We start from the raw sequence: 12,670 nt of genomic DNA on the forward strand, positions 1-12,670 counted from the left end.
AAATCTGAGACTCAAAGAGGCTGAGAAATCAGCCCTCGGAAAGCTGACGTCCCAATCTCAGCGTGTTCCACGCTGCCTGGCTCTCGGGGGAGCCCCCAGGCGCCGCACGAACGGCCCCTATCAGAGGGTCCCCGGAGACGAAGTCTGTCAGGGAGATGGCCTCGCCAGTCCCTGTAACTCCCGGCTCTCGGACAAGGGAAAGACACACTAAAGCAAGCGTCTGTCAACCTTAGATCTGCAGACCGGTCTGCCAGAAATTTCCCGTGGGTCCGTGAAGGAGTGAACCGCCCTGACGTTGCAGGAAGAGTATAGACCCAGTGATCTGAGTCCAGTTTGCTTATGCTCAGGGTGATTTGTGCCTTAGCGGTCCCCCAAATAATCCTCCTGTTTTCACTGGTCCCCAAGGGTAAAAAGGTTGAAAACCACTAGATTAGTGGACTGTTGATGAAGAAATTCATGTTTGTACCTAGAGCAGACTTCCATGCGCTTCTGTGTGGGGAGAGGGAGGGGGGGGGGGGAGGCCGGGATTTTCTGAACCACTCCTTCTTGCCAAGCTCTGTCGTAAGCATTTGGTGAGTGCTAACTGCGAGCCGGCCTGTGCTAGATGCTTCCCTGCCAGCTCTTCCCTAAGACAGGCACGGCTATCATCTCCCCATTTTAGAGATAAGACAGCTGAGGTTCCCAGAGGCTCGGTCATTTGCTCCAGGCCTCACCAGCTCACAAACAGCAGACCGGGATTGCCGTCTCTGCTGACACTAAGCCCAGCAAGCCGGCCGCCCCACGTCGTAAGCATAAGGTACAAGAGATGCTTTGCCGATGACAGCTGCCACTTGAAGTCTGAGAGCGATTCGGAGAGCAACGGAAGGGAGCGGACTCAGATGACACAACTGTCTACAATCCCATTAGCACTGTGCTGCGTCTGCGTGGGGGTTGTGGGGAAGTAATGTGGGGAGTGACTGTTAGACCGAATTAGGTCATTGCTTTGGAAAGACTTATCTTGATCCAAAGTAACCGTGAGCATGACCCTACACAGCTGCAAGTCCTGAACGGCCGGAATGATCAGTGTGTCTCTGCACATATACGGATACGTGTATGTACATATGTATGTATGTAGCTATTTTCAAACTGTGACTTAATATTTAAGTATTCCTCCTGCCATTTTTGTAAGTGACTAAAAAAAAAAAAATACATACAAGAGAACAATGCCTTGGAATTTCCCCACAGTGAGAAAGGAGCCCCTGGCTGTCCTGTTTGATAGTCTTCCTCCTTGTTTTCCTGATTTGTTTTGTGTAAATGTGTTTGTTCAATGTGAAGGGTATTCATTGTTCAAGTTCCCTGTTTATAGCCTTTATTATTATTATTATTATTATTAATCAATAAATCATCAGCAAAGTGAATTGCTAGAATTGGTGGGTTTTCTTGTATATTCAGTTATTACAAGGCAATGACAAAGCACTGAGACCATTCAATAAAAGTGCAGATGGTGGAGATTAGGTCCCAGCGATTTTATATGTGGTCAAAAAAGCTCAAAGTCTGGAGATACACTTGGAAGTAGGAATTCTGGCATTCAGAGAGGACCAGCGCTACGCATGTGTCCAGGCGGGCAGACACTTCGCATGTACAGCAAACAGAAATGTTAGCGTGCATCCACTTAGTCACTGAGTCACTCATTCATTTATTTGGTGCCTTTCTCTATCTCTATCCAGACTTGTGTTCTTGGAGGTCAGGGAGTATGACGGCCTCCTCTGAGCCGAGCACAGCACCTGGCCCCTGTGGGAATGGGCAAGCAGTTGGATGGAGAGGTGGACAAATAAGAGTATTGTAAAGCCAGGAGCCACCATCGTGGCCATTCACATGCAGGTTCGCATTGGATTCGGACAGACGGTAATGAAACAACAGAGCCATGAACTGGTGGGCCATTAGCTTTAATCCTAGCTTGCACCCGGCGGGCAAGTAAAAACACACACTGGGCTCCAAAGACCACTCATTCAGTGCTCACAAAGCTACTGACTTATCCGAGTTTCCTAGAATCAAAGGTTTCTAGCTCACCAGACTTATTCACCTCTCTTCCCCATCTCCTTCCTTCTCTCTGCACAAACTGGCTTTTCCTTCAGCACTCCACCATCTTGGCTGCTTCTCCTAACCTTTTTGACGTGGCCTTTCTCTGCTCTCCTCTCTAATGCTAATCTCAGGAACCGAGAGAGAGCAAGCTCCCAGTCTGCCCCACTTTATAGTATAGAAATCCAAACCTTTAATCCAATATACGAACAAGGAAGTCTCTGATACAAAGTCCCTTATCTGAGGCATGATGGGATTCCTCATGAGAGTGCACTACCCCACATCAAAAAGGGTGGGAAAGGCTTAGTCCTAAAACCAAGCCCCAGGCTACAAGGATCCTGCCTGCCCATAGCACGCTCCCAACACACATTAATACAATCACGCCCATCCCAATCACCTGGGCGACGGGCTTCCATGTGGGCAGCGTCATCTTTAACAAAGTGAGCATAATATATTTTACCTGCCCAACAAGTATCTATTGCCAACTGCCTTAGGAGCCAAGGGGAGGAGGAGGAAGTGTAAGGGAGACTGCGTGATACAATGAACCTCGTTCTAACTTCGGGATGTCAGGACAAGCACATAGGGTGAACTCCATGTGGAGGTGGAAATTTCGCTACCATAAGCCAAGAAACTACCAGAAGTGAGGCAAGAAGCATGCAACAGATCTTTCCCTGGGCCCTTCAGAGGGAGGATGGCCCTGCCAACACCTTGATCTTGGCCTTCCAGCCTCCGGAACTGAGACAATGAACTTCTGTAGCCTTCTGTTGTTTAAGCCACCCCGCAGTACTTGGCTGCGGCAGCCCCAGAAACTCATTGATAAAACAAGCTGCCGCCCAGAAAGGCAGCAAGGCCAAAGGAGCCAGGCCAGGGCCCGGAGAGGTAAGTGCAGTCACTGCATTGACCAATGACGTGGTGCCGACCAATCAGTGGAGATGTGACCTGCAAGGACACACCTGGAGAGCTAATGAATGTTCTAATCCTCCCTTGGGACCTCCCCTTAAAATTCCCACCTTTAAAAGCCCTTAGGAAGGAGGACCCAAGTGCAGCGCCCTCTAGGGTCCGTACCCACACCTTGACCCCACTTAATAAAGCCAATTAGATCTTCAAATTTACTCAGTTGAATTTTGTCCTTGGACAGAATGAATGGCCAGAACATTTTATTCTGAAAGTAAAAAACAAAACAAAACAAAAGACATCTAGCAGAGTTCTCCGCTCCTCTCCCCCACGGATAAAAACGCAAAACATCCGCTGTATTCCAGAGGTCCGCGTTCTCGCTGAACCTGGCTTCTTTCTAACTGTAGGACTGAGCACAAATGGCTTCTGAGGAGATGAGAACGTGGGCACCAAGCCCATGGCCAGTTTCATAGTCTGCATTTCGTAAATCCTGCCTCCAGACCCCCATGCTACACCTGACCACTCTTGTCTGTCATAGAGCCTTCACAAAGTGGGTGTCTTCGTTCACCCCATGAGAAGGCAGAGGAAGCTGCTAGACACAGCTTGGCCACAGCTTGGCTCCAATCAAGCCATGGCTGTAAGAGGAGAGAGAGAGAGAGAGAGAGAGAGAGAGAGAGAGAGAGAGAGAGAAGTGAGAGGGGGAGGGGTGGAGAAGCTTCTCCTGTGTGCTCTGGCCTGGAATCAAACCCAGGACCCAGGACATCCATAGGCTGGGCCGACACTCTACCACTGGGCCAACCTGCCTTTTTTTCATTCTGACTCCCACCAGGAGCTGACACAGAGAAGGTGCTCACTATGAATGTTGGATACTTATGAGCCTACATGCTCCTCCTCCTGCACCTGGAGCAGGTCTTATTAACCTGGAGTCTTCGGACCAAGAATCCATGGAGAAAGTACAGGGGCCATGTAGTAGGATGGGAGGAAATGCATCTTTCTCTTTACTAACCTCTCATTGCAACTGAGCATTTTGCTCTATATAAATATAGGCACAAACCCTAATACCACCAGTTGAAACCACACCTATTTTACTTAGCACAGCTGTGGTAGATAGCCAAGATATTGTGCTTATTGCTGCTTGGAAATCATGCCATGCCTGCCTCCGCATTACTAGTTAATGTGTTAATGAAGTACATGGTATGCCTGACCAGGTGGTGGTGCAGTGGATAGAGGGTCAACCTGGGACGATGAGGACCTAGGTTTGGGACCCTGAGATCACTGGCTTGAGGATGGGATCAGAGACATGACCCCAAAGTCACTGGCTTGGGCAAGGGGTCACTGGCTCAGCTGAAGCCCCCACCCCCGTCAAGGCACATATGAGAAAGCATTCAATGAACAACTAAGGTGTCGCAATGAAGAATTGATGCTTCTCATCTCTCTCTTTTCCTATCTCTCTCTTTCGCTAAAAAGAATAAAATAAAGTACATGTTACTATGTCACATGATTGCAGCATTTAGACAACTATATTTCACTAGCAGTGAAATTAGGTTATTTTATTTTATGCATCTAGATCTCTTCCTGCCTCACACAGCCCACACGGGTCACCCACCTGGGTCTACACCACCGGTTTCCCCTGAATGCACAGACCTTCCACCCTCCATGCTGGTGTCCACGCTGGCCCCTCAGCTAGAAATGCTGTCTCACCTCAGGACCGAGTCAACTCCTCCATATTCCAAATCTATGTTCTCTACCACGGGGCAGTGAACTAAGCCCATCCACTCTACACGATGAGGCAGAAGTGAAGAAAAAACAAGATAAATAACAGCATGGTCGCTTTATAAGTGGTGGGGTGTCTTCTGTGTAGGCTGCACGGAAATGGTGCCTGGCTTCGAAAGGAGAGTGGAGAAGGTCCTCAGCTCAGTGGAGAAACCTGGCAGACGCTACCTGAGCCAGGTGGTCAAGGTTAAGGTCATCAGAGAGATCAACCCTGCTGACTCATCCTGAGACAGGCACCTCCTCTCTGTGGTCTTCACTCCCAGCTCAAAACCCTAATTGAACCAGGAGTGTCATACCAACCTCCACTGGGGGACATTCTACAACACGCCTGACGAGTGCTTCCCGAAACTGTCAAGGTCTTCCAAGACAAGGAGAGTGTGAGGAACTGTTACCAGCCCAGGGAAGCCGAGGAGACAATGACTAATTGCACTGGGGATCCGCGGACAGAAAAGGGACAAGAGGGGAAGAACAGTGAAATCCTCATCAGGTATGGAGTTTAGTACATCAACGCTGATTTCTTAGTTGTGACCAACGGACCATAATAACTAGTAAGCCATTGATAACAATCAGGGAGACTGGGTGTGGGGCATTTGGGAGCTCATTGTACTTATTACCTTTGTAACTATTTTATAAATTTTAATCTTAAATTTAAATAAAAATGGGAGGTTATACTAAAACCTGTTGAATTTACATATTTTCCTCCAATAGAAACAGCATTGCAATCGGATGTGATTGGATGTGAAGAAAAGGAGTGGTTTTTCTACATACATCTCTGTAATAAAAATCAAACATAAAAAAAGATGTTTCTCTCTAATCATAGGTTGAAAAGCTTTATCCATTGTCACTGTGCTGTCCAAGCCATCGAGCACTTGACCTGGGCCTGGTCTGGCTTGGGATGTGCTGTGATGAGAAATACACACTGGTATTCGTTAGATAAAGAAAAGGATGGTGTCAGGCCTGCTGTGGCTAAGTGGACAGAGCTTCCGCCTGGAACGCTGAGGTTGCCGGTTTGAAACCCTGGGCTTGCCAAGTCAAGACACATATGACAAGCAACAGGAAATCAACAAACAAGTAAAGTGAAGCAACTATGAGTTGACACTTCTCGCTCCCTACCCTCTCAGTAAAATCAATAAATAAAATCTTAAAAAAAAATAAAAAAGAAGAATGGTAATATCTTGGATATGTTGGATTAAATAAAATGCATTATTAAAATAAAATTCACCTGTTTTTTTCTTTCTAGCTTTCAGAAATGTGGTGCCCAGAGATTGCAAGGCTCACATTCTATTTTTATTGGACAGCAAGGCTCTAAACCGAAGGTGAAGGGATAGGGCAGGAGGCCCCAGGTTGGGAAAGGCCCATCCCTGGACCACGATGCCCCGCGCGCGTTATCTCCGGTAGAGGAAAAAGACACGAGCCACTGCAAAGTTACAAATTTATTGGTCTGGAAATAAATACAAATATCTCATTAAGAAACTCCTCTGGAAAGACCTGTACACAACCGCTTTCTGTCTGGATTCGGCCACTCCTGCCCGGACACCTGAGCCTTCTGCACAAGGTCTGGGGAAGCCTCCCAGGGGTAGGTGGCCCGTGACCTGCATCATTTATTCCCCCTCAAGCTACCTACAAGGCTTGACAACTTCCTCTACCAACTTTAGGGGTCCTGGAAACCACGAGATTCCCAGCGGCTGATTCACAATATCCCGTGCACACCGATCAGACTTCCTATAAGATCCACGGTTAGCCAAAATGAAAATCAAAAGGCAGTAGTAGTACAGGAACTCGGCAGCTAGGCTGACGTTGCCTAAAAAAATGTCAGTGGTGCCGCCCCATTCAGAGAAAGGAGGTTAGAGGGGCAGGGGAGAGCGGAAGGCAGGAGAAGGAAGGAAATCCCACGGAATATGCATTCCCTTACAGCGTCCCAGCCACCACTCCCAGCCCTGAATCCCCACCCCCCCTGTACAAAGCAAATGTCAATCCGAAGTCCCAGGTCAGCAACCTTGGGCCGGCAAGGTCAGATTCAAACCCCAGCTGTCAAAAGATTTAACTCAATCACAGAACATTCCCGGAAACCAGAACAGGATCAGTTGAAATCACAACTACACTGGATTCCATCACATCCACAAGGAATCTCTTACTTAGAGCTAGTCCCCGAACCCCACCCACCCCAACACCCCTCCCCCCACTGCACAGATTCATGGCAGCCAGGTGCAGCTGTCCCAGCGTCTCCTCCACTTCAAGCAAAAGCAACCACATAGTGACGGGATCTTCCCCATGAGTGAAACACCCGTCCGTTCATGTACTTGGGGTGGGAGGCAGGGGCAAGGGGGAGGAGGCAGAGAGCAGAGAAAAAGCCTTAAATTCATGATACCACATGTTTGCCAAGAACATTTCTTTCTTTTTTTTTTTTTTTGCAAAGCCAGGAGATTTTGTCGCCCGCTTTCGTGTTCATTTAAAAATGTCAGAAAAGCAGACGTGTATGCTTTGGCATTAAAATGTGTCTATATGCACAAACTTTAAAAATCTGTGTCAGGTTAACTACGTAGATTTGCTTTTCCAAACTCTTCCAGCCTCCACATAAATTCTGCCTCTTTTTCCTGCTTCCTGTTTTGCCTGAATGAGCGACCCACGGTTCCCGCTCTCCTGCCCCCCAGACCAGACAAGGGCGCTGTTCCCGGCTGGGTCGGTCTGTCTTAGCGGGACAGAAAGTAGGAAGCGGGTGGGCGGGACTTCCGGCCCAATGCCCCTTAGATCCAGGGTGCCCAGGGCAGCCTAGGTTTGGATGGATGGCGCGTTTCCCGCCGAGGCTCTTGTTTTTGGCAGTGTGGCACCTCTGAGGGAGGGTAAGACAGTGGCCACCAGGCCACTCGTTAACGAAAACAGGACACTGAGATGCTTCTTTTCCTTTGGTCCACCCCGCCCGGCCCTGGGAAAGGACGCCCTCGACAAATCCCATCTAACATTGTCATTGCCAGAGCTCACGTTTACAAAATAAGCTTTGGATTAATATCGAGTTACGTGCGGTGGGGCAGGCAGGGGACGGGAAGGGGCTGGAGGAGAGGGCAGCGACGGTGATCCCGCAGTCCAGGGGGCGGCTGTCCACGCAGGCCGCCTAGCAGGACACCTCCATGGACGTGGGCCCGGCGTTGTTCCCAGTGGCCCCAGAGTTGGGGGTGATGTCCAGGCGGGTGCCCTCGCTGGTGTGGGAACGGCTGCGGGTGCCCTCGCTGGTGTGGGAGCGGCTGCGGGTCCCCTCGCTGGTGTGGGAGCGGCTGCGGGCACCCTCCAGGGATGTGACACTGGAGCCCGAGGCTGTGCGGGACCGCATCAGGCGGGTCATGGTGGCCGAGGGCACTGGGGAGAAAGGAGAGAACCAGTTAGGAGTAGGGAAATACTAGAGGCAGCCGCACGCCAGCAATGGCGCCTTCTCTGTGCCTGACCTGGCCAAGCATCTCTGAGTCCCATCCATCTCACAGTAATCCAGCCACTAGGCTCCCTGTCGTCCCTATATCGGCCCACGGAGGTGGACAGCGAGGCCCAGGTCAGGTAAGGACTTGCTGCAGTCACATAGTGGCTTGAACCCAGAGCTTGGTCTGAACCCCAATTCTGCCCCTTCCCTAACAGCTGTGTGATTGTGGGGGTGTCTCTCTCTGAGCCCCCTGGCCCCATCTGTAAAATGGGCACACTAACATTGACCCCATCAAGGCAGCACTCAGGTGTATGCCCACCACCCTGTACTGTCACCAAGCACTCAAATGAGGGGGACACTGAACGTCAGATGGACTAGTCCCTCCAGCCACAGCTGGGAAAACCAAGGCCACACAGCGTGTTTGTGGCAAAGCTGTCCATGTCGCCTGCACCCCAAGAAGCCTCTGAGCTCCCAGGAACTATCAAGGGCGTTATCCATTCTTCGGGGCTTAACACGCCCTTGCACATGGCAAGTGGTTGATAATATTATATGAAATGAAGACAAGACAACCCCCCCCCCATCTGTACTGGGTTGAATGGCATCCCCCCAATCCACATCTACTGGAACCTCAGAACGCCACCTTTCTCAGTCTCTAGAACTGCAGTACTATGAGAGGATACATCTGTGCTGTTTCCAGCCACCCGCTGTGTGGGGCTTTGTCTTGGCGGCCACACCAGTATGTTGGGGGACGTCATTCACTCGATGGGCACCCGCATCAGCTTTCTGTGGCAGACACCCACACCCAGCATCAATCCCTGCTGTACTAAATTCCCTTCTCAACGGTAGGGTGGCGTCATGGATGCCAAGGGCTCGTGACGCCTGCACCATCTTGAACAGGCGCTCAACAAACGATCCCTTTCTTTCGCTTTGCTTGACGCCTCTGGGGCTCTCGCTCCTCCCCTGTAACCTGAAGGATGTCCCGGCTGACATGGAGGGATAAAGGAGACCTGCCCTTTGCTTCCTTTCTCCTCACAATACACGTTCACTGCAGAAATCCAGACCCAGGGGAGGCCGGGACAAAGGAGTCGTGACTCACACCTTGCACGGTAAACACAGGCTGCCCAGCGCTATCTCGCTACAGCCTTAGCCTGCACCCTTTCCCACGGGGAGAGCAGCTGGGAAGGCGGGACACCCACAGGCAGGTGACGTCTGCTGGAAGAGGGCACCTGGGGCCATGGATCCCGCCCAAAGCATATATATCAGGCTCGTCCGCTCTCGGCCTCACTAAATACGGCTGAGGCCAAACTTGGGACTGTGGTCAGACATCCTGCTACTATTTTAAACGAGCAGACAGTTTTGAGTCTCAGAGGAAAAAAAGCGCAAGACCTTAGAAGTGCAAAGACCTCCTAGTTAAGATGGGCACATAAGTTATAATTCCAAGCAGCAGGCAGAGAGAGCCAAAGAAACCACATCAGGGCCAGAGCCACAGCTGACACACCAACGAGGACCAGCTGTGGCCACCGCCCAGTGGAGCGCGGAACCTTGGTATTGTCTGTCCGAGTCCTGGACCGCGTTCCCGAAAAAGAACCGCGTGCGTCGAATGGAGGAACTACAGCCACAGCACAAGCAGCAGCATGCCCTTGAACTGTGAGGCCATTTATCTCAGGTTTTAGCAAAGACGCTCTCTGTCCTACATAGAAGTAACTTGATCACCCGCTTACTCTGAGCTGTACAGTGTTCAGAGAACTTCCACAGATCGCCACTCTGCTCCTTACTTAAGTAAGCCTCAGTTTCATCATTTGTAAAATGGAAACAAGAGTATCTCATAGGATGACTGCAGTGGTTAAGTGAGGAAAAATAACAGAGTTATTACTACTCTTTTATCGTCACCACCATTAAGGGCATAAGCATCATCATCACCACCATCATTCTCACCATCATCGCTACAACCAAAAGTCTCTTACTAAGGAAGCAATAATGAAAATTAAAAAGATCTGCACGGTTTCACTGTTTTCTGACTTCCTGGTGCTTAAAAGGATTGTATCTGCACCTAAATCTAAAAACATTCCCTAGTGAGAAACAACTTCTGTTCAACAATAGATGGAGAACAAGCCACTCTGGTGTCAAGAAGACACTCACTCTACGCTGCCACCCACCCTCCCCGCACCGAACTAGTTCTTCCCCTGACCTGCCCAGTTTGCAGAAAGCTGCTGCTGGCCAAGGTGTTACGGAATTCTCATGCAAACCTGGTGCAGGGCCTGGCATTCCAAATCCCACACCTGCCCCCGGCCCCCACCCGCTGGGAAGCACCGTACTTACTGTATCCCATGCCCTGCACGAAATACTTGAAGGCCTCGGCAAGCTTGGCCGGCTGCAAGAGAGAAGGGACAGGGCAGTCAGTCACCGGAGCTCCAGGTCATGAACAGTTGTCTGAGCTGTGCCCGTTGTTACCTTCATGAAAGACCTTGACCCAAGAGAGAAGGCCACCCTGTGCTGGCAGGACAACACACAAATGGAAAGGGACGATTGTGGGGTAAAGTGTAGGCAGCACAGATAGCTGTGGCCAGCGGGGAAAAGTCAAATTCCTTCCTAGCTGTGGGAGCGTGGTCGAGTTACATGACCTGCCTGAGCCAGTGTCCGCCTGGGGAGGCTGGGCCGCACCTGCTCCTGAGGGTTTCCGTAAAGAGGACTACACGAGATGAAGTGGCGTGTCCTACTCGGCGTCGAGAATGTGAGTGACGCCATCAATATCACGTGCCACGCATGGTGGTCACAGCCTTGCGGCCTGCTCTCATTTTCTCTGACAGTAGCCTCGGCCGTGCCTTCTTCATGTACAGTTCACAGCGGCACAGACTAGGAGAGGTACTTAATCCAGCCACGGTCCTACTGTTCATTAGTGGTGGGTTCTGCAGATGAACCCAGGGCTTCCCAAACCCCATGCTCCCGAGGTGGGTCACTCAGCCGCCATAGCAGAATGGCTGGCTGGTGGAAGGAAGAAAAGATGAAGAATGGATGGATATATGATAGATAGATAGATACATACATACATATATACACATACATACACACACACATGCATGCATAGGTAGATAGATAAATTAAAAAAAGATTGAGGAAAGAGGAAGGGAGGGAGGGAGGGAGGGAGGGAGGGAGGGAGGGAGGGAGGAAGGAAGGAAGGAAGGAAGGAAGGAAGGAAGGAAGGAAGGGAAAGAAGGAAGGAAGGAAGGAAGGAAGGAAGGAAGGAAGGAAACAAGAAGGGAGATGGACAGAAGAATGAAAAAAATTGGATGGACAGAAAGATGGATGGATGGACAGAAAACAATGAACAGAGGAAGTATAGATAAAGGGGTGGATGGTTGGACAGACAAACCAGTGACTCAGCTGGGCTACTTTAAGTAAAATGAGTTGGGAATGCCAAGAGAACACACAGTTCTACCAATCCCTCTCAAAAACTGAATTTAATCAAAATCAGGAGATGGGTGTGCTCTCTCTGGGGGCACACGCATACCTTCCCCCCCTCTCCCTCCCATAGGTGATTACCTTGGCCTTTCTCTCTCCTAAGCTCCCAGGGCCCTTCTTTGCTTTCGTATTACTTCCTGAGCCCACACAGCCCAGCTGGCTCACTGCTATCTAAATAAGCTCTCTTATAATTTGGGGGAAAAAAACCTGGGAGGTGAATAAACAAGTAAAGGCCACATTTACAGTCTAATTAACCCTGACTCTCCAATGTAACACCCAAGACCTCGTCTGCTCTTTCTCTCCCTGCTCCGGGGAGAAGCCGCCATCGGCAGAGGCAGGGTTCCTGCCCACCTCCCCCAACTCCTGCTCCTGTTCTATAAAGAGCCAGAGGACACGTAAAGGGGAGACTGTGATCACAATGTCCTCTGCGGTTTGTGTGACAATGGAAAGAAAGTGTCAGGAATTGCAGGCTGGGGTTGCAGAGAGCCAGGGAGGTCTCAGCATGGTGAGAGGAAGCAAGACGACGGGTCTGGGAACGGGATGTCTGGGCCCAGCCCCGGCCCGGCCCCCCTGGGAGGCCACAGGCAATGTCTCCATCTTCTGTTTCACTCTCCTCTTCCATGAAACGGAGAGAAGATGCTTGCTCTCCCCGTCTCTGAGGGCTGTTGCAAGGATCACAGGGAAGGAAGGATGGGAATACCCTTTGCAAACATGTGCCCAACGAGTCAGGCAGGAGGAGGAGCAGTGATGTGGTAAAGGGTCCTCCCTGGGCTCCTCTCCTGGAACCCTGGGCTAGTTCAGCTCCTGCCAGGCCTGTGAAACCATGTCTGAATTACAGCCAGGGTTTGGTCTGTGCTCATTTCAAGTATAGAAAGGAAGGGAGGGAGGGAGGGGGGAGACATAGAAGGGAATGTCGTGCCCCTTCTCCACATCCAACCTTGGGAAGGCCCTGGAGTCTCCCTGTCTCAGTGGACGTCTCAGGGTCAGGCCAAATGGGCAAACGCCCCTGCAGGAAGGTGCAGCTATTAGCTCATGATCACATCTACACAGGGTTCTGCTGGGAGCCCATCTGTTCCCTCC

The 12,670-nt window shown here is 50.5% G+C and overlaps 1 protein-coding gene across 2 annotated transcripts in view; it reads right to left on the minus strand.

Annotated features, from left to right (window-relative positions):
- Positions 1-6,143: 6,143 nt before the first annotated feature.
- The window catches only part of NDRG1 (N-myc downstream regulated 1), a 47,771-nt gene continuing 41,244 nt past the window's right edge, over positions 6,144-12,670 (minus strand). The window contains exons 15-17 of one of the 2 annotated variants that reach the window (XM_066379562.1): positions 10,451-10,502; positions 7,974-8,076; positions 6,144-7,943 (exon numbers count right to left, since the gene is read on the minus strand). In XM_066379562.1, the coding sequence (XP_066235659.1) occupies positions 7,835-7,943; positions 7,974-8,076; positions 10,451-10,502 (264 nt within the window). In that variant the 3' untranslated portion in view covers positions 6,144-7,834. Of the gene's footprint in view, positions 8,077-10,450; positions 10,503-12,670 lie in introns of both variants that reach the window. The other variant, XM_066379561.1, reaches the window with a different exon arrangement.

The sequence above is a fragment of the Saccopteryx leptura genome, chromosome 3, assembly GCF_036850995.1.
Source record: "Saccopteryx leptura isolate mSacLep1 chromosome 3, mSacLep1_pri_phased_curated, whole genome shotgun sequence".
NCBI lineage: Eukaryota > Metazoa > Chordata > Mammalia > Chiroptera > Emballonuridae > Saccopteryx > Saccopteryx leptura.